Here is a 26,994-nt window from a genome sequence, read left to right as displayed (position 1 = left end):
TTTTACCCTGGATATAATATTTTTTATTTTTTCTAAAGCCCTTATATTTGAAACTACAGAGTCAAAGAAAATAATACACACACTCTCACCCCCGACCCCTTATGATGATCTTTTTAATGGCATTTGGATTTTTAAAAAATACTTATGGCCCAAGTTAGAGGAAAAATTCCTTGCTAAACAGAACTGTGTTTCCTAGAGGGTTTAATCCTGTTTCAGACAAATTCGGTAAGAAACCACTGTCTTTAGACATGTAGGACTATGCACTGGAAAACCACTCACCCACAGAAGGGAGCTCAGAGGCATCTCTTTTCTCACATGAGGTGCTAAGAACCAAGGCTGGACACACAGAGCAGCAGAGCATCAGACTGTTCCTATGAGACAGTAACCTCTCCCCTTTTATTTCTCTTCTCTTTCACAAAGATATTCTGTTTGAAAGCTACGCAGTCCTGCCTGAGTTTCAGGGCTTCATGGTAGGTCTGCAAGGACTTGATGAACAGGTCTCAGCTAAGGCTCATGTGAAGGCCCAGCACAGGCTGTCGTGTACCGTGGACATCAGCGAGCTTCACTTCTCCGTCATTGCCATAAGCATTTTGTCAGCAGCTTACAAAAGCCCTGACAAAGGCCACTGAGAGACAGCCAGGCTTGGGATCTCTGGTATGGTAGAAGTCCTCCAAGCTCAGATGGCAAGATGAAGTATAGGGGAGGTCAGTGGGGACATACCCAAGAAAGCAGCGAGCTCTTCAGTTTAAGATTCATATAAAGCTTGAACCAGCAAACTGGTTTTGTATCTCTACAGCTTTAAGTGCTTAACAGACCCACTGAAGCTGGGAGCAGAATAACTAAAATTTGCTAGGTCATGGGCTCTTTTATTCCGGAAAAACACTGATTATTTCTGATAGGCACAAAATGCAGTGGCATTATAAGGCTTTTCTTACAATCAAAAGGTACCAGCAAAGGTTTAGTGTTTCCCTCTGGTCTCTGAGTACAGTCAATCCACCTGACACAGAACACCACCACTGCAGGGACGGCTGGCTTTCAGAAGTAAGCCAAGCTGGACTCAGATAGTTAATCAAAAGAAAAGAGGGCATAGGGTAGTGACAGCCGAAAGTCTCAGCAAACCACAGGATGATCACAGCTGAACCAACCTTTCTGCGAGGGAAGATGGTGCATCAAGGGTGAGATACGCTGACAGGAGAAAAGGACAAAGCTTTCTTATTCAAGTCCCAGCGAGAGAATGCTTTAGGAAAAAAATAAGCCCCACAACATTACCTGGACAGCTAGACATTGCCTTCACTGTTGTTTAGTTCAAGAAAGCCTTACACAGTAGTCTGACTTGAAAAACAGAGCTTAAGTATCCAGAGTGGTGTCAAGCTAAGAAATCAGGAAGCATTTCATCTCTGAACACCATTTAGACTCTCTCAGCATGAGGCATACCATGTAGTTTTCACCTGAAGCCTCATTTTCTTTTGCTTCAATACACTGCCTGAATTTTAACAAGGGTGGCACTTGTGTTCTTCATTCAGCACTTAGTTGCCTAATATACTGATAAAAAAGTTTCAAAATATGGATTTATAACCAAGTCAGGGCATTTGGTTTTGAAGAATAGCTCCTCCTTTTCTTAAATGTTAATATGAAGATTGCCTAACAAAGCCAAAATGAGAATTTTAAAGTGATTCATTGCTTAATATCCAGTTCTAGCTGTTTACAAGTATGTTTTGTCTTGTCATTCATAATTTCTGTTATATTCCTTCCATGCATTTATTCAACTCAACAGTTAAATTAATGTTGAATTCACCTCAACATTTATGCCTGGCAACAGCCTTTGCGGTCACAAGGCGATGATTTCATTAGAGGAACCAAGCAAATGTGGAAGGAATGTGGGGTGTGAGAGGGGAAAAAAAGGTTTTGTTGAAACACAAATATCTCCTGTGAGACTGATTTGAGCAATTATAGCTCTGGCACCGTGATAGCAAGGGGATGTGGGAATAAATACCAGCCAAGCTCTTGTCTTGCTATAAATATTTTCTTTTTTGCTAATTCAGCTCAGGCATGGTCTCTGCTTAAACCCCTCCTCTCTCCTTACCAGAGGACTGTGACTGGGGCCATGCTGCTCTGCCACATTCTGTCCAGCCAGCAGAGCCGCCTGCAGCCATACCGAAGTGCCACCAATCGTCACCTGAATTTCACATCACAGCCCCCAGCATCCCATTTTTCACCAGCAAAGGAGGCTAGTAGCACGACTGGGGGGGATGTGATACTGGATATAGCAATTACCCTTCAAACATTTCCCATTCCTTAGATAACTGCATAGCATTGTTTGTGCGCAGCAGTCTCTATACTCACACTTACAGGTCACACATATTTCGCAGTGTAGTTATTTGGTTATCATAGGTATTGCTGGTGTTTTGGGTAAGGACTGGAATTTTCCATATATAATTAACAGTAGGGAGTGGTGCTTTTTTGGATACTGGGATTTTTAGATGCTGGAGGTTGAAAGAGAGTGGAAAAGAGATGCACATATGAACTTTCTTATAAAGTAGTCTGGTGATAATGCCTGGCTCACCCTCCCTTCACTTGCCTTTTGATGTTCAGACCATGCATCAAATGTGAGAAGAATGACTGACAGTGCTGAAACAGTGTGTGGTATCTAATGAGCTCACTGGGGCTCATTACTCCCAGTTTTGACATTTTAGTCTAAATCCCTCAGTTTCTAACAGTTTAATTTACCCTTTTGTTTGCCCACTGCTCTGTGTTGTTAAAAACTGGCCACCTCCAAGTCATCTCCGAAAGACAGACAGTCCTTCCCGTGTATCACAAACCTCTCTAACTGGTGTCTGTGGGTATACCTGTCCCCCATTGCTTTCTACTACTGACTGCCGTCCTGCTCCAGAATTTGGCTTGCAAGGCCAGTGTCTGTCACCTGCCCACCTTCACATCCCATACATACTCGCCATGAGGAGGCAGTGGCAAAGGAATTTGGCTTGGCCCAAGCAGCCACAGTAGCCACTGCACAGACCACAGCACGACTTCTGTCCCTGGCAGACGCTGAGGATCCCCTGCCTCGAGCTGCTGTGCATGGCATTTGCTGCAGACAGACTGGATGGTGCTGAACAGATGGACCGAACACTGCGCTTGGATAGAACTTCCCCTCTTTGCTATGGAGCCCTAGCAGACATCGGTGTGCAGGGGAGCATCTCCAGCCTGTCCCAGAGAATAACCGTGGGGCTATGCATGTGGGTGCTGCTGAGCACATGAAGCCATGAAGATGACTTCTATCAAAAAAATGGCTTATGAACATCACAGACATATTGCTGACTGACTGGGTATACTGCCATTTAAAGAGACAAGAACTGTAATATAAAAACTGTCAGGTTGTTTTCTTGCAGTCAAAAGAGACTATGACTGAACTTTCCTAAAACCTCATGTTAATGGAGGAGGGACAGATTTTCTCTGCAAATACCAAATATCATTCCAAAACTTGGGATCCTTTATTATTTTGAGATCCTTTCACCCTATCAATCACTATAATTCATTCAGCTCCTCAAGGCATTTATTTCTTCAATGATCCTACACGTGAAAGCAGTTCATGGCCTTGCTTGCTTCTTACAGAGAAGTGCTGGCTACTCTCTTCTGCAGGACTCCATAGCTCTGATGCCCTGACTGTGGGACACATGCCCTGACTGTGGGACACCTTCACCTACAGGTGGTCTGGGCTTGCACTAACCCCACCACAGCCTCCGACATCCTTGTGTATGCACAAAGGATGCATGGGTGTATGGACCAGCCAAGAGCTGTGCCATTTCCTGAGCAGCTGCCAAACTGGATGGTGAGTCCACCAGGACTCCAGGTAGCAGGTCACTAGGTAAATCGAGATACAGTCTTTGTGATTGACTGAGTGATGCTGGGACTCAGGCTCTGCCTTAAACTTCCTATGGGCACCTCAGTGTGATTCCCCTGTTTTTGGGATTGCCTGTCTTTAAAAGCCAAAGTGGTACTCACTCCATGGCCTAAGAGGTGTAGATGAAAATAAGTCCTGGGCTTGGTCGTTATTTTGGTGGCTCTGGCTCTGTACATCAACAGGTCTACTCAAGTTAAGAAAATACTCCATTTAGTACGTGTCATTTTAATCTTTGATTAGTCTTTATCATTTGAATAATGACTTTTGTGACAGATGTGATGTGTCACATTTCCAGGCCTTTAGAGGGGAATAATGAGTTTCATGACCTTTCACTTCTCAAGAGTTGCTCAGCCACTGAACTCTGATGCCGCACGCTGCAAATAATAATTTCAGCTGGCTAGGGCTGGGTAATCCCAGCATGACATTTTATATCCAGTTCACTTTTTAATGATTTATTTGTAATTTCTGCTAAACCACAGTTAAAGTTATCCAGCACTTGGCTGCTAGATCAGTAACAGATAACCCTTGCCAACAACACAGTTTGTTTTGAAGGCCAATATAACTAGGAGACTGAGTATAAGTTGATAGGTTAAGAGGTTGTATGTGGGAACTGATGCCCATCCTCTGTCCGAACGCCAGCTTCCAGAGCACAGTGCTGTCATCCCTCTGGCCTTCCTCTCGTTTCCCCTGCTGCCCGTGGCCTAAAGTAAAAGCACCTCTCTGTAGTCAGAGCTGAGCCTGAAAAAGAAGAAACTGACAAAAATACCCTTTCAGAAAAAAAGAAAGGCTTCTTAAAAACAAGTCCTCGTGCTTTTGCCTTTGTCGCAGCCCACACTTTGGTACTGGCACCATCCAGGGCCCTGGGATACTTTACACTAGCTCTCAGATCCAATCCAGCCTGCTTAGTCCTGTCCTCGCTGCAATCGTACGCTGGGAGAATCGGCCTCACCTTGGATTACTTCTTGGGAGCCTTCCCCAACACCAGCACCCCAGTCCCCTCTCAGCTGTGGTAGGTACATCCCTAGGAGTTGCACTCCTCACAGTGGCAGGAGAGGATGTAGCGGTAGGTGGCAGTGAGCCGCATGCCCCCCGAGCATCGCAACCGCATGGCCTTCAGCTTGGAGGTCTGGGGCCGGCAGCAGTGGCAGGTGGAGCGGAAAGGCTGCTTCAGGACGGTGCTGAAAGAAACCATTGGCTCTGAGCGCGACGTCTGGCTGCAGCGCCCTTCACAGCGAGCCAGCAGCACCATCTGCGAGGGAAAAGAGATGGATTAGGAAACACGCTCCCATGGCTGCCGGCACGCAGCTAACACCAGCAGATGGGTACCTCCTTCCAGTCTGGCTGGTCTTTCTTCACTTGCTACATCTCCCCACCTTGGAAAGGGCACCCAGCCCCACACAGTGCATTGCCCCTGAGCTGTGTATGAGAGAGCAGAGAAGGTGATATGGGCAGGAGGAAAAGCAAGGCTTCTCCTGGAGTCCCAAGCACCAACACCAGCAGGGACTACAGGGCCTGGTTTTCTGAATGCTGACCTCGGGGCTCCAAATGATCCCAGCAAGCCCTGCTTTCCAGGCATGGTGAATACAACTCTGATTTGCTGACCCCAGATTTGTGGCAGCTGGACCCTTAAATCATCAGCTAGACTGATATTTCGGTTGGATATTTTCCAGTGTTTTGACTGTATATACTAGTGATCAGCAGAACTGGTCCTGAATGTCTCAAATGTTTAGATACATAAATGTATAAAGCAGAAATATAAAGATGATGCTCAGTTTATTGCTTCTAAAGAACTAAGTCCTTAGCTCCCTCCTTTTACAAAGATCGCCTTGAATTTGTATTTACATTTATATACATGCGTGTGTATATATATAATTGCATCAGTTATATCTGTATAAAATGCACTGCATAGCGTAAGGCAGTGAAAATGTGAAGAAGGTGAACTCATTGCTAAACATGAGGGTTCACTAGTGAGATTTTCCAAAAGCAATGCAGGCTCCATGGTTGTTCTCCTCCTGAGTTCAATGTTTAAGCTGTGACAAAAACAAGGTAACTTGCACAACAGGAGGCACTATGAAAGGAAAGCCCATGGGAAGTCACCTAATCCCCTCCCCAACAACCCCTTTTTGAGCAAAGGAGCTGGGCAGAATCTCCTAAGCTCTATATAAAGCATGGAAAGGATCTTTTAAAGCTCAGGAAATTATGTGGTTAGAAATAGCTGTTACCACCTTGATAACAGGTGAGTGTTGGACAAGTTTGGACAAACTCTTATACCTCCATGGAGAATGAAATATTAAGTCCGTATCAGCTAATTCTGCTGAGCCAACACAAATTTCAAACCCAACTTATTGTATCATCCAAACAAGTGCAAAATGTGGCAGAGGTGAGAAAGAAGGCAGTAAAACAGTCCTAAGACTATCCTATAACCAAGGAAGAAAAGTACCTTTTAACCACACTGCACATATCTTATGTTTTTTTTCCAGACAATCTCAAAGGATAACTACAGATGTGACAGCAAATATTTTACATTAAACCTTTTTGAGCTTCTTTGGCTACAAATGTTCAACCAGCTGCAAATCTCCATGTCTTGCAAGCAGACATGTCAAATGTTTAATTTTCTCTAGTCAGTCATGAGGAAAGACGAGAGAGAGAGTATTCCTGGTATCAAGTAGGAAATACCAGCACTGCCTTTGCCCATGGGAAAGGCATGGATCATGCATTGTACAGTGCTTAAAAATCACTCTTCCAGGAGTACTTGCATGCTAAATAGTTTGCTTGCAAATGCATTAATATATTGTATTAATACATTAACAACTACACTTCCATTCAACACAGACAGATCAAGATCACAAGGAAGATGTCTTCATGAGCTGATGATCTGGGGTTGGTACCATCTTGTTTCTTGGTTTATGTTACTTTCCGACAAATTTGCCATCCTTCATGATCTGTAGCATAAATTTATGGTCCCCTTCCTGTGATGCAGCAGATTCATAAGCAAATTCACATCAGCTGTTAGTACTAATATGGTGGGAAGGAAATTTCTGTGTACTGTTGAGCCACACCCTGGCTTTAGACATATCAGCTACATCAAGCTCCTTAATACCAGTGTCTTTAGTGTATACGAGCACAGGGAAAGGAACAGTCGTTACAGAGTTAACACTCCATTACTGACAAATAAAGATCCATTTTTTTCCCCTTGGAAAAACACTTCCCACAGTGACAGGCAGACAGCTGGTGAAGGGCTACACAGGTATCATATCCTGCATGTATTGCAAAGGAAAGACAGCAGACTGGGACATTTAAAACAGTTAGTTTCCTTCCCAGCATCTCAACAGCTCTTGTTAGGTCCCCCACGTTGACCAGTTCACCAAACTTTGTCACAGGCTATTCCCAAGCTGAAGGGGAGGGTGAAGAGCAATCCAACAGCAAGTGGCAACTGCTTGAAGTTTGCAAAGACAACGGAGCTAAACTCTCCTCAGGGGTAGCAAAAGGGGGCTGTCCAACAACCACAAGTTGCTTTTTGGGAGGTTCAGAGACCTCCAGAGTCTCTTCAACCACCATTTCATTGATTCTGTGATTTCAGCCCAAATATGACAGCACACACTACTGTATGGTGGAGGTGATTTCTAGTGATTCATGTTTGCATATGATTTCTAATAATTTCTGTTCCTTCTGGAGCTGGAACAGTTCTGGTACTGTTACCCTAAGCACGTTTTATGGCACACATCTGCTCCTGTATTTGCAGGTACTTTCAGAAATGCCAGGACAAAACCCCCCAAACATCCAAGGAACAGGATTAAGGACTACACAAGAGTTGCGGCAGTGTAATTATAGGGTAGAATTATCTGATGTGCCAATATCTGTGTCTCAATACATTTCTTATGAATAGCAAGCTTTCTAATGCAAAACCAGTCAGTATTTCTTCAGTGTGCAACTGCATTTATAATTGCTTAGCAAACCTTGTCTTTAAAAACATGTTTTAGTCTGTGGAGAATCCTTTTAATTTCAAATTTTGCAGGCTATATAAGCTTTCATAAGAGTATGGTCAGTATTCATATCAAGTAAAACTACACAGTGTTGATTTTATGCCCTGTTTTTGGATGACAGTGTAAACTTTTACAAATGGCACAGCACCATGGGTATCAAGTTACATTTGCAGGTTAAAAAATTTTCAGACTTCCCATTTTGATAGCTCTCTAAACTTCTGGGCTAACCTGAAGTCCTCAGCAAAATTTAACCTCCTCCTCCTCATAAAGCTGGAACAGCACCAGTGGATTCTGGCAGGTGTGCAAATGAGCTGGAAATAGCTTGTACTTTAAAAGCTTTGCTTTGCCATTTAATCAATAGCACCAGCTGCTTATTGCATCGTATACTATAGCACAATAGAGATTATCGCCTAAATAATTAGTAATGCTATGATGGCATAGCACAGTAATACAGGGGGTGTATATATAGTAAAAACGTGTGGGTATTTTATAATCTGATACGTGTGCCTCTTGGCTCCCCTCGCCCCCTGCACATGTGAGCTTGTGTGTGTCACCTTGCGATGCTGGGTTCAGAAGCACGGAGTGCTACAACGTGGGAACCACAGGGGGCTTGAGTGTGTGAGCAGCTGGGGAAGAACAGGTTTTCTTACTTAAGAGTCCACTGTCTCATAGGTATCTGGAAGGGCACGAACGAGGGTAACCTGAGTATGAGGCAGTATTTGACTCTGATCATTCAAGCTATATTCTGGAAATTCAGAAGTTGTAAACTGGTTTGTTAGTAATGGTGTTTGTAGTCCTCTTTTTCTGCACTTCAGCAACAATCTGAGGCCCAAAAGCAGATGGGCTGAGATGCATGAGAACAGACTTTCACACAGTATCCATGGTCTGGCTGCAAACAGGCATTACTGAAGATCTCCTGAGCAACTTCATGAGTAAATATCTTCAAACATTTGCTAAATCTTTCTTTACCTGGTCACTGTCTCTCTGGGATGGATTCTTTAGTGTGAGGCTGTCAGTGGTAGCACATTTCTGGCACATCTAGAGGAAACACTTGTGACAGCCGGTATTTAGGAGACACTGGTTGCAGCAGCGAGGCAATCCAGCACATCGATGAGGACCAGGTCAGGCAGAATCCAATATGGTCAGGAAAGGCAATACCTCATGAGCTGATACAGACATTTCCTTGAAGTCAAACACTATTTTCCAGGAACAAATGACCTCCTTCCATCCCTCTTTTGTGTCTCTTTCATACATTCTTTTACTATAACAGACTACATTTCCAAAGGTTTTGGAAACCTGTTTTCAACATCTGTGTGAGGTCACAAGCAAGAGGGATTTTAATGATTAAATTACACTGGGTGGATGTTTCCAAATGTAACAAAACTACTTCCCATGTGGGTACAATTGGCAGCCTCCACAGAGAAGCATGGTGGACATAATCCTTTTTTAACCAAGACTGACAGCAAACATAATATGTCTTGCGATTTCTGAAGCCATTTTTAACTTCTGTAATTCTATGCTGCACTAAAAGGGAAAACATACAGCGTGAAAAAGGATGGCTCAGTGGAACCAATATATCACGCCAAAAAAGGGCAGAGTTTCTGCTTGACATCAATTGTCAGTCCAAGCTTCACAATGGAAACTCAGTGGAAACAAGAGGTACCACAATTCCCACAGCTACTCCCGCAGAACCTTCTTTTTTTTGACTTGTTTATATTTTAACACAATATATATAGGAACAGACATCGCATCTAATTTTCATTAGCAAGTCTAATATTGTTCTGTGTTTATATGCTAGATCCAGAACAGAAGCCATATGTCTACCAGGATGATTCAGAACTCTGAGACCTAAAAAAAAAAGAGCTTGATTTAACCATCAGAGAGAAGTTTTCTAGGAAATGTCAAAATTGCTTTGCTTTGTATGGAAACTGTTTTCATTTTCCAGTTCATGAGGAAGTCCATACAACTCGCGGTATTGTTAAAAAACTGTTCTTGAAACCATTGTGGAATTTGGAAAGCCAAGAGACGTGATAATAATTTCAAACATGATTTCCATTAAAGGCTTGATTTAAAAAAAGTCACTGACATTTTTGCAGTCAGTTACAAATGTTTGTGTCAACAGCTTTTTTTCTCAAAGCTCAGTTTTGAAATAATATGGTTTTCATTACAATGCATTCTGTGTTCTCATTTCAATCCGTTCCACTCTCCTAAAGGCCTGATTGCCTTTCTGTGCCATTAGGGGTGTCAAGAAATTGTGCTGTTGCTGGGTTTCCTTCCTTCCTTCCTTCCTTCCTTCCTTCCTTCCTTCCTTCCTTCCTTCCTTCCTTCCTTCCTTCCTTCCTTCCTTCCTTCCTTCCTTCCTTCCTTCCTCCCTTCCTCCCTCCCTCCCTCCCTCCCTTCCTCCCTTCCTCCCTTCCTTCCTCTTTTCTTCAGAAAAGTAACCCCCTATCCAATGTCTGTGGCGGTGAGTTTTAAGAAAAATCCAGAGGATGGTGATGGTGATGGTGGAGCAAGAGAGACATCCACACAGTGAAAGGGCTTTGCTGGGGTGTGCAGAAGTGTGCCAGACCCAGCGGCACATCCCTGCCATTGGGCAACAAACCAACAGAGCCCTGGGCAGGCGCAATTGCAGCTCCGGGTCACACGGACCAGGGAGCAGCCCACATCTAATACAATTATCCTAAAAGTCTCCACCAGGAGAACCAGCTGAGGACCAAAATCCCTTGGACTGTATAGGAAGCAGTGCCTTAAGCATGTAAGAAAATCAGGGCCAGAGGTGAGGCACAGACTGACTGCAGGCAGGAATGTGCGGAGCTACGGGACGGGGATGCCCGCTGGGGCAGCAGCCTCAGAGCGAGTGCCCAGCTGGCCCAGGGACAGGAGAGCTTTGCCGTGGCAGTGGCTGCTGGCGAGCTGGTGGTAATGCGGGCCCAAGCAGAAGCAAAGACATCCTTCTGTGGGTACCTGCTACCTCTGGGGAATAGGGGCAGGTGGGTGATGGCCTGGGGAGAGAAGAGCCCTGGATACGGCAGTCCTCTGCCCTAGGATGGAGAATCCCTGTCCTTCATGCTCCAGGACAGGACCTGAGGGGCTGAGATGGGACCTGTTGTGTTTAATCTCTTATGTCTGAGGCAGTGTGCCCAGGTCAGTCATACTCTGCATTTCTCAATGCCCTAGTGAGGTTGCCACTTGTTACTCATTTGCTCTTCTGGGTGTAGAAGGCCAGAGGAGGATCCTACCCAAAGCTGGAGACCAAAGGGCTTCTGGAGGCTACCTACCATCTTGCCTATGCTACGTACCGTAGCTCCTCCTGCTCTCTGGCAAAGCAGCGAGCTGAGAGCGAGAGCCAGCTGGGTGGAGCATTGCCCTCCTGGACCAAACCCTCACGGTAGCTATGCTTCTCAGGTTTAGTAGGTGATCTGAAGTACCCTGAGAGGGGAGGGCTGCTAGCACCCCATACCAGTAAGTAAAACCCACACACACACCTACACTTTTCACTTTTGCCTCTCACTGGAGTCAACTGCAATAAAATCAATTTTGCACAAACAGATGCATCTCTGCAGTTCGGTATGTTAATGCTAGATGTTTCCCAGATGGTAGAAGGGTCTAGTCTAGGCTAAAAGCAAACTAAAAGATCTCTCCTGAATCATAAGTAATGCATGATTTACTGTTTGAACTCAGAAGCAGTAGGGCAAAAGTCTCTGATGCCCCACTCCTGTGGATCAGGCATGGTCATGCCAAGCTGGGCAGATGGCACTGCTGTGAGACTGATGTAGGGCAGCTCAGAGTGGGGCTTTCCCCTGTGCCCAGTTCCAAGGCCGCCAGCCCCGCTCTGGTGAGCAGGCTTAGGGCAAGCCCTGCAACAGGCATACAGCCAGGACATCAGACGTCCTGGTGCACAGGGGATGCACAGAGCACCGAATGGGTCTTATTTTCTGTTGATGGTTCTCTCTGTGCTTTATTTTAAATTTTATGGCCTGCTTCTACCTGTGGTATGACCCCCACCCCTGTGCTGATCATGGGAAACCAATAACTCGTCCTGCACACAAAGGCATCTGGTGGTCTCCACAGCCAGTGCTGCATCCATCTGAACCGTGTGGATCCTCTCACCTTGGAAATGCTCCCAGGATCACCACTGCTGGGGTCTGCCATTAGGCAACATCACAGGCAGCCCTCTTGTCCTAAACCCCAGCATGTACCAGCCTCCCAACACTCTTCTACCCAATGCAGGGCGGGCAAAAACATTGACACTGGCATTTGTTCCCTTTTGTTAGTCCAGGGATGTGGGTGCATAAGGCAAAGCCACTTTCTGCAAGACAGAGGGATGGTCCAGGCAGAGACTGTACATCTGAATGTACGCTGGGTTAACTCAGCTGGAATAAATTAGGACAAGACGAAAGGGACCAGCAAGTATTTCCCCATTGTTTATCCCTGTTCTTATTCTCCATGCAATGAAATAAATGACTGTAGGCTACATGTGCAGGCTGCTAAACCATTTTGACACAAGATTTTTCAGGCTTGAAATCTCAAATGAAAGGCAATCTTGTATTTCCTTTTGCTTCTAAGCCCTATAGTAAACATTAAATTGTCATTCTGCATGAAAACAAAGGCCTTGAAACTAAACAGGGAGAAAAGATATTAGCAATGTTTTTCACATGCTTTTTTCATTACCGTTTTACAGCTTGATACTTTATCTCAGTACTTCGCCCCAAAAGTTTTAAGTTTACGTACTGGATTAAAGACTGCCTTGAAGGAGGGGGTGACTGAGGTGATCTAAAGTTCCAGACTAACCCATCTCCTTGGCAGTTGAGACCCCAATGTGGTCCTTTGATTCCTTTCATTTACTGCATGTTAATTATACCATCGTGATGTGTTTCTCCTTTTGAAAAGGTGAAAAGAGAGTCAAGATCCTTTCTCTCCAGTCCCAGTTCTGATGCACACACTCAGCTGTCTCTACATCTGTTCGTCTTTGCAACTAAATTTTGTAGTAAGGAATCTGTGCAAAGCAAATAATACAAAGTGGCTCATTCTAATAACTCTGCCAATGCAGCATCCTTCTGCAAGAGGGTGAGGGAAGCCCTTACCTTTGAGCTACACTTGTAGAGTGGGTGGCTGATGGAGTCAACGTAGTGGTGCCTCATACAGCGGCTGGGGTCGGAGTCGATCATGAAGGAACTGTCTGTTTTACTATCCGCATCTCCCATCATCGCCAGGAGCGAGAGCACGGAAATCGAAGCTGCAAGTACATGATTTCCCATTGTCAAGGAACTTCTCGCCGATAACAGCAGAGGGAGGTAGAGCATTAAAAAAATTCCAAATACTGGCAGCCAGTTCCTTTCCAGGATGGTGAAAAGTCTGGTTTAAGTGTCTTAGCTGTCATTCTCAAGTTGAAGTTTGCTGAGATTGTAATCCGTCAAAGAATCTCCTGCGTAGCTGGAATAAAAACAACATAAATCATGAGCCTGACCTAAGGGACCTCTGGAGAAATACAGACATGAATAATATTAAGGCACACAGGATTTTTGCTAGCCAAATATATGCTCTGAATAAGCATCATTCTCACAGTAGATAGAGTATATGGCATTAGGAAAGAGATGTCAAGGCCTTGTTACTTTAAGCATTGCTTTATTATTTTGGTGGGGAGAACCTTTTGACTTTTAACATCATAAATTGTGCAATGCCAATCTTTTTCATTTGGTGATGTCCCTAATGGGTTCAGCTCAACACTGGTCATTAGTAACACATCAGAGATTTCTGCAAATTGAAAGTACTGTGTATCCACTCGAGGTGTCAAAGGAAGGCAAAGCTAGGCTGCCTCCTGCATTACAAATGGCAATTTCTGGCTTAGGTAGCACACAGAAAGGCTAGGGACAGGTTGAGCCCTGCCTCTAGGGGCTACATGTCGGTCTCCTGCAGCTGCTCTGGTGCAGGCACAAGAGGTACCCCCCAGGACGGAGGGATGCTGAAGTTCTAAGCCCAGGTATAAGCAGAGTGGTCCCCCAGGGAGCTTGCCTGAACACCAACCTGCACTGCATGGAGGACTGCATAGGTCTCTGGCTGTCCTGCCCTTCTCCTGAATACCAAACTCACATGCACACAGGTGGGCACGCTTTACTTTCTTACTTGTCAGGCTGCATTTGTCTGTCTCTTCCCTGTTAATTAAAAAGCAGCATCTGAAATATACGTTATATTCCACAATATCCAAGTACATCCCAGCTATCAACTGGCAAAAAAATAGGTGCAGTTGGAGTCATGGGGATCTCCACCCAGGCATCTGGATTTCTGATGCTTGTTGGAGATCAGGAGATACCCCAGAAAACAGGCACAGGACAGCCCCTGAAATGCTGCCCAGAGCTCTGTGCCAGCAGGGAAAGGAGGGCATCTCCCTCAGCTGCTTCATCACAGCCCCTTGTTCCTTCTCGTAAAGCCCATAGTCTCAAATGGGTGATTTAATTTGGCTTTTACTACAAACAGCTATGGCCTGAAAGAGCTGTGAATTAGCCATCTAAACGAAACTTGATGAAGCAGAGGATAGTCACAAGTAAAGTTAAAAGTGCAAGGACTTTCTGAAGAAACTTATGATAGAACAGTTTCCCGGTCACACAGAAACGCTCCCCCACAGCCTTTCGCCTATCTAAAGAGCTGATGTGTGCCTTTATTGCCTTATACAAGCCGCTTCAAAACTGTTTTCTGCTTTGCTGGTGATCCTCTAAACCGACTGAAACACATCTCCCAAACAGCCTGACATTATGAGGCCTCCCCACCAGAGTGCTTGATGATTTGTGCATTGCTTTATAGCTTGCTCAAACACTTTTGTGAGAGGAGTGCATAGCAGTGAGAAACATTTCCACAGTTCTTCCAAGTTGGGAGTCGGGACTTGTTGGTCTGAAGTGGCATACAAAGTCTCACGCTGGGAAGAAATGTAATTAGGGATGCTCTGTGTATTAGACATTTTTTAAAGCCTTTTTTTGGTTTCAAGCTATTGTCTAAGTAGGATAGGAAAAATGATGTGACTGTGGATTTAATAGACAATATATTTATTTTTTTTCCCAGAATCTGACTTATGACCTGGTATATTTGCCTGAAGCAATGTTTTTCAGTAGATATGGCATTAAAATATACTATGTCTTTGCAGTATAAAAAGCTTAAACAACACAAAACACTTAAGATCTCAGATACATTTAGGCACAGTCTCATTCATGTTAATAAATATCCCTCCAAACATTTTATCAGGGTGAGAGAGAAATCTCTCAGTCATGGGGGCTGGGACAGACTCCTTCCCAGAAGTGAACTGTAGTGCTCTGGTTCATACAGATGATGCCCAAGGATTAGCTAACAGGAGGAGTGATGCACTTTTTAAAAAACATTTAACCTTTTACCTACATTCTTATTCTTTTTAAAGAGGCTGACCAAAACATGCTGCTTGGCAAGCTCTTTCGCCAACATAGTTAATCAGTATTACACACCCAGTAATTCCCTCTCTGTCCAAATAAATTTATTTGATATTGGACGGTCTCATCTCATGAAATATTACGTCCAGGGATCCCCATTTCCCACTCTTTCTGTCCCACTGTTAATATTGTGCTTCTATATCTTCCTATGGTTTTGATCAGTATGATTTAATACAGGGAGAGAAATCTGGAGTCCTGGCTCAGTTTTCAAAGGCTTATCTCTTTAGCTTTCTTCAGGAAATAATTGGATGACATAGAGTCTGCCTCATGAAAACACTCTGAGAAAGCTGGAAAGAAGCAGGGAAAAATGTGAGAAAAGAAAGACTTCTGTACCTTCTTCAGGATAAGCACAGCACAATACAAAAAGTATTAACACTTTCACAGACTTTTAAAACTACCCTGAAACTTCTGTGGCAAAGAAACGTAGCAAGCTTTGGTAAAAAAAACTTTGAAAGAAGAAGAAAGTACTGTTATCATGTATTTGTTAGTAAAAAGAGAGACCATGGATGTATATGTGGCCCATCTTTGGGAAAAAACTGTACAGTTGTTGATAGGCAAAACGAGTGTGTAGGTATGGGAAGCAGGACTGCAGGCAACACTGGACTGGTTGCACATGCCAGTTTCTCCTGACATACCTATGTGGAGTATACATATACATTTATGTATATAAGTTAAGTACATATACCATATATAATTGAGATATGTGGAAAAAAATCTCACAGGGACATTTAAACATACAGAAGTTACTGTGTAGATTTTTGATCCTGTAAAAAAAGTCTAAATCTCAGGTACATCACTATGATGAGATATGTTGACATGACATTTTCTATTTCCAGCTGATATTGTGCAATGGCATATCACTTTACACTCACATAGTTTTGTTTTGTTTTTTAAGGTTGTATTCCTTTTGAAATTCCAATTGAAATTATAAAATCCTAGAAAGTACATGATATCAGGAGTGACATATGTAGCTTCCAGTCTATCCTTCTGTCCATATCCAGAAGCAAGTACACCTGTAATGATTTATCATTATAGCTGTACTTCTGATGCCATTTTGTTTCATTTGGAAAATGCACTTTTTAAAATCAAAATTAAAAATTTGACATATTTTTTTTTCTTTTATTTAAGCTGTTTTTTCCTCCGTTTATTTTCATGTGAAAACCTGCAGTAAACAGCTCATCTGCCAAGCTAGCAAAAAGGAAGTTAAAATGCTTCCTTTTTACAGCATCCTATAAAGAAAAAGATGCAAAGGTAACTTCACATGCTCAGGCTGAAAATTTGCTACAAAAATATTTGGCCTAACAGTGGATGAATATCACTACTGGCCATTTTTTCAGAATTCACTGATGTGGTCAGAACATGTTTTTAGTAATAGACTTATAGTGTCCTTTCCATATAACTAGTTTTCAGGAATTCATAGAGACATAACATGCTAAAAGCTGTTACAGCTGTTATCTAAAACTGCTACAGCTGTTACCTAAAAACTTCAGGAAAAAATAGAAGATGTCCCAGAGAAAGGCCATATGAGCATGCAATCCAAGACTGTATTGTACACGAACATAGGGGCAGAGTTAGGGTTATTTTTCCAACCTTATGTTGTCATTCACTGCTTTTTGAATACTGAAATAAAGATTTCTTATCATAGTCTTAATATCATTTAGAGCGTGGTGAAGGTTAAGATTTTGTTTTGCTTTAAGGACAGAAGAAAATTCCATCATCTGGAATTATTTAGCCAGTCACTTTGTGAGAACGTAAACAGAAATTCCCTTTTTGCTATGTATCTTGGAAAAAATAAAGAGCTGAGCAATTCTCCAAAGGTCTATTGGATCTGCACCGCTTTTACCCTGGAAGGTAGGAAGGGAGCAATGGAAAAGCTCATTTATGGTGTACTTCTACTTAGCTGTTCCCTGCTTCTGAGCCCCCGGAATTAGGCATGCACGTATGTTCAGCTTGGCCTTCGTTTGCTGATGCATTTTCTATGTTCGAGACTCCTGCTTGATGATGAGGGTACAATTCAAGCCACTCAATGCCTTTTATGTTTTGGAGGCTGCCAAAATCCCGTTGGAGCAGCAGTGTGTATATATAACTAAGCCTGGCCTTGCATGCTGTGCATATTTAGTAAACACAATTACTTGGATCCTACCGTGTGGTTCCCTCATTCTGATTTTGTTATGTAAACAGAAGAGTTGCAAGACTACTCAGTTTCTCCAAACTCCAGCCCTAAAAAAAGTGTTACTAACCATATATGTGTGTGTGTATATATATATATATATATATATATATATGTGTGTGTGTGTGTGTGTGTGTGTGTGTGTATATGTCTGTATTTCACCACTGCTATTCTAACAAAAAAGCCACAGAGGTCTTCATGAGACCAAAATAGATTTCTCAAGGACTTTATCAAGGCCAGAAAGATGACAGTTTGGGGGGTAGGGGTGTGTGTGTGTTTGTGTTGTTCTGCTCCAGGATCTGGAGTGTAGTGGAAATACCTGTGTTGGGTAAACTACACTGTCAGGTTACCCCAGGGTTTGTTCTGCAGAGTTAAACTCCCCACTGCCATGAGAAGGGTCATGAAAGGGACTGGGCATGGGAAGGCAGGGAGGAGCAATCTGTGCCGGAGATATCTTCAGCCTCGGGCATGGTGTAGCACTATCCCCACTGCTGCTGCCTGGCCACCATGCCAGATGTGACCCATGGCAACTCATTGCCAGGATTTCTGAAAAACAGATCTGCTTTCAGGGAACTTGGGGAGCCATTGTTTCTGCTCCTGCAGTGAGTCGCCAAGACCTCAGCTGGGTGGTCGGCTGGGGAGCCCCTGTGTGCAGAGCTGCCCCATGCTTGGCCACAGCTCCCAGATGACAGCAGCAGCTGGACTGTCCTTTGGCCAGGGCTACCCTTGTCAAGGGGTATCCCTCTCCCAAAGCCCTGCATTGTTCTGCACGTCCACAGCTCAAGTCTTGCTCCAAGGCCACATCTCGGCTGAGACATTAAACCCCTCCCTGGAGTGGCTCTCCAGCCCTGTGGCCACATGGTGTGGTGTGGTCTGTTCCCAGACCTCCTCCAGCCTCCACAGCACTCAGATGGTTTCCAGCCATGCAACCACCCACAGCATGCCCGGGATCCTCTTTGGAAGCACTGTGTGCTATGCAACAAAATTGTACTGGTGACTGTCTTAGCAATTTAAAGAGAACAGTTTATCTAGTAGGAGAGACAACCTAAGAAGCTGTGCCTGATCATGCTTTCTCTTGAATCAGCTCAGAGGCTTTATCAGCTCCAGTGCATGTCTTAGCTCTGTAAATAAATGTAATCGTCTTCTCATCTAGTTCTTTCACTGTGGCCATTTCTGTTCCAGCAGTGAAATAGCTGGCCTCCTGTATATGCTACCAAAACCCTCGCTCGGCTCTGCAACCGCCTTTCAAAACACCTGACAAAGTCACCGAGCGGCCATGTGGCAGCCGGGAAGCAGCAGGTGAACACAGGGAACACCAGTTGTTTGTGAAATGCCTCCATGCAGCATTTGAACAGGTTTCTTCCCCTCCCGAGACAGGGCAAATACCAAACTAAATATTTTGAGTGAGATCCTTACAGGTCTAAATAAGTGAAATGCTTCCCCGAGGCCTCATTGTGCCAAAAGAGGGTTTGCCCTGCTGACATCCAGCTGTGCTGAAGCGTATCCCTTTTGACACCAAAGGGAATGTTCTCACGCACCCTACGGGAGCTCCATCCACCCATCACACAGCAGGTTGCAGGGCAGCGTCTGCAAGGGAGTACACAAATAACCTGCGCTCCCAGCCAGAGCTGGTGGAAGCTGGTGGACACGAGAAGAGGGGAAGGAAAAAGGCAGTAGAAAGGAAAACAGGCTCAAAAGAAGGGACTTAAGCCTCTTCATCTGGGTGTCCACAGGAGGGAAGCACATCTTCTGGTCCTATGAGGCTGCACTGTCCTACCACCTGCGAGCCAGCAGCTGCAGAGCATTGTCCCATAAAACCCAAGAAGATAAAACAGACGCTACCTCTGCGCAGTCAGAAATGTCAAACATGCTGATGGTAGTTGAGAGAAACTCCTGCACATCATTTTCTGCTGTGGGGCTTCACTAAGTCTTTTAATATTTCAGGAGATGCTGTGACTGTAAATAGAGTGAAAAAAGTAGGAAGACCGCGGTATCTGAGGCATAAGAAACAACACAGTAATTGCAGCACATGTAAGGGAAGAGTGCACCACTGCAAGCACCCCTGGGAGCATCGGCACGCACGGGATGAGCACACATGGGACTGGCTCCCCCGGCTTTGCTGGGGCAGCTTGGGTAAGGCCCCCATAAGTGTTCATGCGGCAGGGACCCGGTGCATGAGGTGGAACAAATTAAGCTGAACAGCACTTGAGCTGGCTGAGCTTCCCTTTCCTTTTGAAGTTTCAAAGAATATTTCCAGTCCTTCAGGTAGCTAGGAGAGGGGGAGCTAGCAGCGCCTTCCTGCTAGGCACTTGAAATAACAGACTAGTGGGTACTGCAAGTTGGAGCCCTGCCAGCAGACAGGCACAGGCCAACATGGAGAAAAGGGTTTTAATACCCTCGCAAAGAATAACTACTGGTGGACAAAAGAGCACTTGTATTTTTATTCTTTCCTTTTCCTGCTTCCAGGAAACTTTAAATAGATTGATTAGGGGCATGCATGGGATCTCTCTCTAATGAGCTAGTAGAGCCATTTAATGGCGAGGTGATGCCAGCCTTGGATTCTTTCTTTATTCTTGTGTCTCCCTGAATATCAGCGTAGTCATGGTTTTAAGTCTGGGAGAGGAATTGAGAGGAATATAGTTTTCCACTTGCTCATCCAGAGGGTGCTGTATGGGATCACTCCTCAGTGAAGCACCAGGCTCAGAGCTGAGCTGTCTGGGTAAGGCTGCCCACCCCTCTCAGGAGGCAAACCAGCAAGGGTGGCTGCTGGCTAAAGTGCAAATAATCCCAGCCAAGCATTAGCTATAGGATTTGCTTCAGTAATTACCTCTACTGTAGTCTTATGACCCAACATAAGGCAAAACGACTCTTGGCCAGATTACAAGTTGCTAAGAGGTCTAGGGCATTCGGGCATGTGTCCTCTACCTGTTGGAGTGTGTTCCAAGCAGGTGGGCAGGTTTTATTCTGTCTTTTATATATTTTCTAGAGAACCCAAAGGACGGCAGTTATCAATAAATGTAGGGGTCGGAGTGGGTTTCTTAGTCTTTAATACTAAGCAAAGACATCCCTGCCACAGGGACCAGCAAAGAAGGCTGGAGACAGCACATTATTGAAGGGGATATGTCCTCTTTTCTGACCCTAAGGGCAAAATTCAGACCACCATCCATATACCTCAGCCTCTGATAATTGGAGAACGTAAATACTTGGCTCATGGTAGCAATTTTCTGTCTTCTAACAAGGGGAAAAGCGTTCCCCTAGGTCCCACTCTCTCTGAGCAGTGCTGCTATGACAGTAATGCGATTGTCACTGCCGTGGTATGCTTAACCTTTGCCAAACCAGAGCTGAGGCATTAACTCAGATCCTCAACTCACATGTCTTAAAGGGCAACATAACCTGTGCTGCCTCTGCACTGCTGGACTGATGCAGTTTGCAGCTCAGTAATAATAAGCACATAAATGTGATAAGTGTAAGCCATAACAATGATTGATGCAAACAGAAAAATAAAAAAAGAGAAATCAAAAAATAGCAACGTGGTGGAATTCCTAGGACCAGTGCCTCCATGGCACCAGCAGCCTGCTACCCTGACACCAGCAGAAAGGCTACACTCATCCGTGGTAGGAAGGATCTCCATGCCACGCAATGGAATTCCAGCAAACGGGACAAGGACTGATGGTGTCTGGAAGTGGTAGTGCCACTGCCACCCAGATAATAGTCTGAATTAGATTATGTGAAAAAAGAAGGAATATATAGACAGCCAGCTGCTCAAAGGCTTACTACAACCTTGCTTTTATTGTTCTGCTAAGTTAGAGGTGGGGCATCAGAGGGATTCCTGGCATACCACTACTGAGAAATTTTAATATGTTCCACACTGACACATATAAAAAGGAAATAACAGCTGATCATAGGCAGTGGAGGCTGCAGCATCTCTTCATATGTATGCACAGAAGCATGGGCAAAGTGGGGTGCTCTTGGTCAGGAAGACTCAGGCACTCGAGCTAACCTGACCCAGCTAAACCTTTCTCCTGCCATTGAGCTAAGTTTCAGTGAAAGGGCTGTTGAGTGGAAAGCAAGACAGCAGAAAAAAACGGTGATCTGGGCACGGCTACTCACCCCATCCCGATATACCAGTATACCAGGACATGGAGAAGGGCAGGGGAGCTGAAAGGCTGCACTGATTTAACACTGATGAAAAGAAACACATGTTTACACAACCGACAATGATCCGGTGGAACCAGATATCACAGAGGGCAAAAGTTTAGCTGGGCTCAGCAAAAGGACCTGTTCTGTATGGGAGGGTTACAGTTGCAAGGGTTTTATTTTTAAAGAGTTTTTGGAAGGGTTATAAACTCTCAGGACTCTGAGAGTTCAGTAGATGGGGTTAGGGAAAAATCCTTCACCACAGCAAGTTACCCTGTAGCTGCCTGCCACGGGGTCTGTATGCCTGTCTTTGATGTGGCCACTTCCAGCCACACTGAAGAGGTGGATTGCTCAAATAACATGGGACTGGAGCACAGTCTTGTGTAGCAAAACTTTTCTAAAACTCATAGAAACAAGCCTTTCCTCATACTCAGCAGGTTATTAGAGGCAGAGGAATCTGCAGTATTCGTAATGCGACTATCTAATATTTATAATTGTAATTACAATGATAGCAAAGGGAGGGGGGGGGAAGAGCTTTTTTTTTCTTCTTCTTTCAGTTAAAGAAATAATCTGCCAGACTTGATGCAAAAACAAATGTCTCCCTGGTTTCATGCAAGCTTTTCATAGAGTCAGCTTCCTTCAAGGTCCAAAAGCAACCTGGAGCACTTCCTAGCGCATCTGAGAGCAGACAAGCTAGAAAGAGGACACAGTCAGCCCCAGGGGAAGTGGGGAATGAAGACAACTCCAGGGGGACTCCCTGTCAAATGAGTCACAGTGGGCACCAATGCGAGCCCTCAAGGAGGTGTTTTGCTTCATTCCCACCTGGGCAAAAGAGTTTTCAATCCTGGCAACTCAAGCAAGCAAGAGCATACAGATGTTATCACAAGCCTCAGTGACATGTGAGTGACTGTTCCAGTGGGGTAGATGGCATTTGTGGAGATCAGCCATGCATAGGTAGCTACCTGGAGTATTGCTACTGCAAACCGTACACAAGACTATCCTTAACAAGTATCCTGCTCTGCATCGAGGAATCATCAGTGTACATACATCTGATCAAAACCAGGTGCTGTACAAACCCAGGAAACCTACATGGGACACTTTCAGGTAGAGATCAGAGCATGTAACTAGAGTAATCAGCATCAGCCCCTAATTATACCCCTTCAGTAAATCAAATTGCATTTTATTTTGTAAGCTTAAAACATCTATTCCTTCCACATTTGCTTTTAACTGGAAAAGCTGAAAGCATCTTCTTCTAATACCATATTGCAAATAAGATTTCATTATTCCAACAAAAGCGTGTCAATGTATATATGAGTCTTATTGGAACGTCCTGATTCAGGTTGGTAATTACTCACCAAATAGTTGTATTTAGGTCAAGGGAATTATTGATATGTAAAACTGCACACAGATATGAGTAAGGACGCACAGCCTGAGCAAAAGTGAGCATCATTAGTAATTCAAAAGAAAAAAAAAAAACCAATCACAGAAGTCCTAAAATGTAGATGTTCTTTTGCTGAGGGACAAATAACAGCACTGTGATTATTACATCCGCATTTATTGACACCACCAGGCAGCTGAGCTGCTTCTATTAGAAACCAACTTTGCAATGAGGAACTGATTTGAAATGAATTTGTTCCCACTGCTGGTTTTAAATAGTCATTTGCCTGTCCTTTTCCAATGTGCAGAGTTCTCACCTCTCAGCCACTGGGACAGTTACAAAGCTTTAGGAACTGATAGTAACATTTGACATATAGGAAACAATTTTTCATCTTCAAAGAGCTGCAGAAACCTTAACAAGTTACTTGTCATGCCATCTGTCCCAGGCAGAAACAAGTAAGATGTCTTATGGGGAGGTTATGGGAGAAATGTAAATGAACTTGAAGGGTAGGATAAGAAATCTGCCTGTCAGTCCCACAAGTCGGTCCACACACAGCATCTTGCAAATTCAGATTTGCCACAAGAAAATTACCCCCCTCCCCCATCACAAACTCTGGGCGAGCCTGCTTTACTGACACTACAGCAGCAGATTGGTCTTCACATGGATCACCTTTGTTCCTCTGGTTTTTGCTGCAGACCCATTCCTGTGAACTTTTATAGGATTAATTTACTCACCTGAATCCTAGCAGGGGGACGGGGCTTTCTTCCTCAGCCAGGCTCTCTCGGAGCAGTGTCCGTTCCCGCGCCTTGCAGCTACACTACACCGACGCTTTATCACTGGGCTCATAACAGTGAAACTCTTCTTTTGTCCCAAAGACACAGAGAATAGTTATGCTCGTGCCTCTGACGCTGATACACAGTGGAATGATCTGTCAGCAAACAAGGAGAGCCTCCCCCTCTCCTTCGGCAGGCAGTCTGGGGTTCTGCAGCATCCTCCCGTGTCAGCTACCGACTGCACAGCCACGCTGCATTACGTGTCGTGCTGACGGGGTCGGCTACCTACTAAATATACCGCTCGGCGTTTCAGCAAAGGCAAACACCGTGGCTTTCCTCACAGGTTTCAGCCAATCAAGAATGTATGTTAAATCTGTCCTAATCCATAATCAGCGCTGCCCAATCCATAAGAAAGCTTTCCAGAAGTTTGGATAAATAATAATGTGCAAATTCAGAGTGCTCCTGCAAAGCATGACACAGAAAGCTAGAAATAAATATTGCCTGTTGTTTCAAATTATTCTAAGCACTCTGGCAGATGACTGGCAAGAGAACAGCATGCATAAGTAGTGATAAAAGTAAACAGTCCAGCTTTAAACTAGCAGGCTTGCCTGTGTTCATACAGCCCTATTGTAATGGGACAAAGAGGGTGCTGCCGATACCGGCGCGCTCTCGGTGAATTCAGGGCAGAGTCCAGCATGCCCATTCACTCCAAAGCCATACCGCTAGGACCAGCACAGAGCTGCAGACATGAGCCCAGCACATGCACAAGAATAGGTGTTTAACCAAATCACTCAGAAGCGCACTGGGCTGCCTATCTGATTGCATACAGGCATCCTTCAGGCAGGACATGTTGTTAAATATGCAAGGGTAAGAAGGAGACACAGGTACTAGAGCTGTGTCAACTCCGTATCAATATATTTTAATTTTTAAAAATGGTACAAGGACAACATGTGTTTGTCAGATAGAGAGATCAAGCACTCAGTTTAAGTCCATGTAGTATGCAAAATCTGAAGCAATCTCTTATTTGTGCGCTTACCTTTGGAAAATGCACTGCTCCTTCCTCCCCTCCAACTCTTCGGAGAGCTAAAAAGAGGTCCTGTTACTTCCAAATGCTTTTGTTCTTCTGTCCCTCTGTCACATGGCTTGCCTTTTATATTTGCAACACACAAAAGTTAGGGCTGTTGTTTAAGAGGGAGAGGGAGAGAGAGAGAGGGAATGTCAAATGGAAAAGTGCCATTGCAGTCATATATCAATCAGGGCAGCGGCAGCAGCAGCTCGCTGGCAAATGGGAATTCCACAGAAATGTGAAGCTCTTGTTATCTGAGAAATCACAAAACACCACCAGCCAAGCTCCCTCAGCAGGGACTTCTTATTATTGGCAAGCCAGGAAATAGAAGGAAATGTAGGCACTTTTTTTGTTGTTGTTATTGTTTCGGATCTGAAGATACATACGCTGTGGCATATGTAAGCCAGTGGAATATAAATTCTGAATCAAATTCCTTCCTAAACAAATGCATTGCGTGCAACATAAAGCAAACCACTGAGAAGCAAGGTAACAGAGCTAACTGAAGAATCTGAAAGTAATGATTTAAAAATTTGATATCTGTTTGCATTTGGAAAATATCCATAGAAAACCTACCTTTTCCCTGGATTACTCATTAATGTCCTTTTTTCTGACAGGTTTTTCTTAAATTTTTTTTAACTGTGATTGATCTTAGATATCCTTAATTCAAGCTGTGCTGCTTCACTACAATTGGTCACCTAAATCATCTGACATTCTCTGCCTCTCCAGTTGGGTAAGCAGACAAGCCTTTTCTGTATAAATACTTGTCTGCAAATTTGCAATTCCAGTGCTGCAGATAACCTGCCCCGAAATTCTGAAGTTTCTCTCAAAAGAACTCAGAAGTTTGCTTACAGAAGCAAACATTGTCTTTCTGCTTTACCCACCTTCCTCTGAAGAATGCCAAGTTTGAAAACAGCTATCTTCAAACCTTTTATGTAAGTACTGTGGTTTTATGCAAAAAAAAAAAAATAATTCCCTGAGGGGCTGAAGGCAGACTCCATCCACTGGAAAATCCCACTTACATCATGCACATCGCAGATCTGGATGCACCAAACCCTACCTTCCGCTTCCAGAGAGGACCATGTCTCGCTTCCCTTTGGAATGCCCCCTAGTCGTCCTGCGGTGTTACGGGAAGCACAGACCTTAGCTGGTTAATTAAAAAATAGGCGACATAGCTGGCCATTGACAAGCTGGATCTGTTCAGAGGCACTGGCCAGCAGATGGACGGGGTCCTGTGTCGATTGTGTTTGAACTCTAAAAGAAAGTTGGTATTTGATGGATGATGTTATTAGCTAAATGTCTTATGTGGTATAAGATCAAAGAACAGATGGAAATTATGCCTTAAAAATAGAATAATCTAAAAGGGGAATGGCTTGTAGATGAGTAAGCATCATGGAAACAATAAAGGAGACATTCTTTGGCTTGCTTTGCTGCAGAGCCAGGTTTGGCTGGTGGGATAAACAAATGATCCGCTTAGGACCGAGATCCTCAGGATGTGAGTTTTGCTGCACATTTTTTCCCTCACATTCAGTGTTTACATTGTTTTGTCTCTTAAGTCAACCCCAGGTTTCTCTCACCGACCATATATGTACCAGCTCACTCCCTCCCTCACAAATGCCACCACAGTCACCCAGGGTGGATGAGGGGGGTGGCAGAGCTCACCAGCATCTTTGCCTCACTGTAACTGGGGACTGAAATATCGCTGAAGCTCTGGCACTACATTGTTGGTTGATATACTACACATAACATTTTTTTTTTAGTTTAGCCAACACCTTCTTTTAAAATTAAGGCTATTGTCCCTTTGGTCGTTGTGCTGCCGAGTTTTCTTTCTTTTTCCATGGGCAAGAAAGTGGCTTACATACTCCAGCTGCTTGTGCTAAGGACCTGCCATTGCAAGACAAAGGCCTGGCTAAGTAGCTCCTGGATGAAATCCCCCAGGAGACAGTAGATACCCTACTTAAAGTCCTTACTGAAAATAATGCTTACATTTTTTACTGGTGCAGCTTAGGTTTCTTATCTTTGCATCATCTACAGGTGACAGTAGCTGTATTGATTGTTTGTTGGGTGCTAAGCATACTTTAAATACTCAACAATTATCAGTAATACCTCAATCAGTGGTATTTTTGAGGAGCAGTGCTCAG

The 26,994-nt window shown here is 44.1% G+C and overlaps 1 protein-coding gene across 3 annotated transcripts; it reads right to left on the bottom strand.

Moving 5' to 3' along the window:
* Positions 1-25,062, bottom strand: LOC121084102 (norrin cystine knot growth factor NDP). 3 transcript variants are annotated; one of them, XM_040585268.1, is made up of 4 exons: positions 24,827-25,062; positions 13,906-14,033; positions 12,966-13,314; positions 1-5,147 (listed from the first exon to the last, which is right to left on the bottom strand). In XM_040585268.1, exons 3-4 carry the CDS (start codon positions 13,182-13,184, stop codon positions 4,920-4,922), a joined length of 447 nt encoding a protein of 148 aa, XP_040441202.1. In that variant the 5' UTR covers positions 13,185-13,314; positions 13,906-14,033; positions 24,827-25,062; the 3' UTR covers positions 1-4,919. The 3 variants fall into 3 exon arrangements, with proteins under 3 accessions (XP_040441202.1, XP_040441201.1, XP_040441203.1); XM_040585267.1 differs by lacking the exon at positions 13,906-14,033; XM_040585269.1 differs by lacking the exons at positions 13,906-14,033; positions 24,827-25,062 and adding an exon at positions 23,752-24,179.
* Positions 25,063-26,994: the final 1,932 nt, after the last annotated feature.

Source organism: Falco naumanni, chromosome 2 (genome assembly GCF_017639655.2).
Source record: "Falco naumanni isolate bFalNau1 chromosome 2, bFalNau1.pat, whole genome shotgun sequence".
In the NCBI taxonomy this organism is placed as follows: domain Eukaryota; kingdom Metazoa; phylum Chordata; class Aves; order Falconiformes; family Falconidae; genus Falco; species Falco naumanni.
Note: the sequence above shows the minus strand (reverse complement) of the source record. Positions and strands in the feature narration are given on the sequence as shown.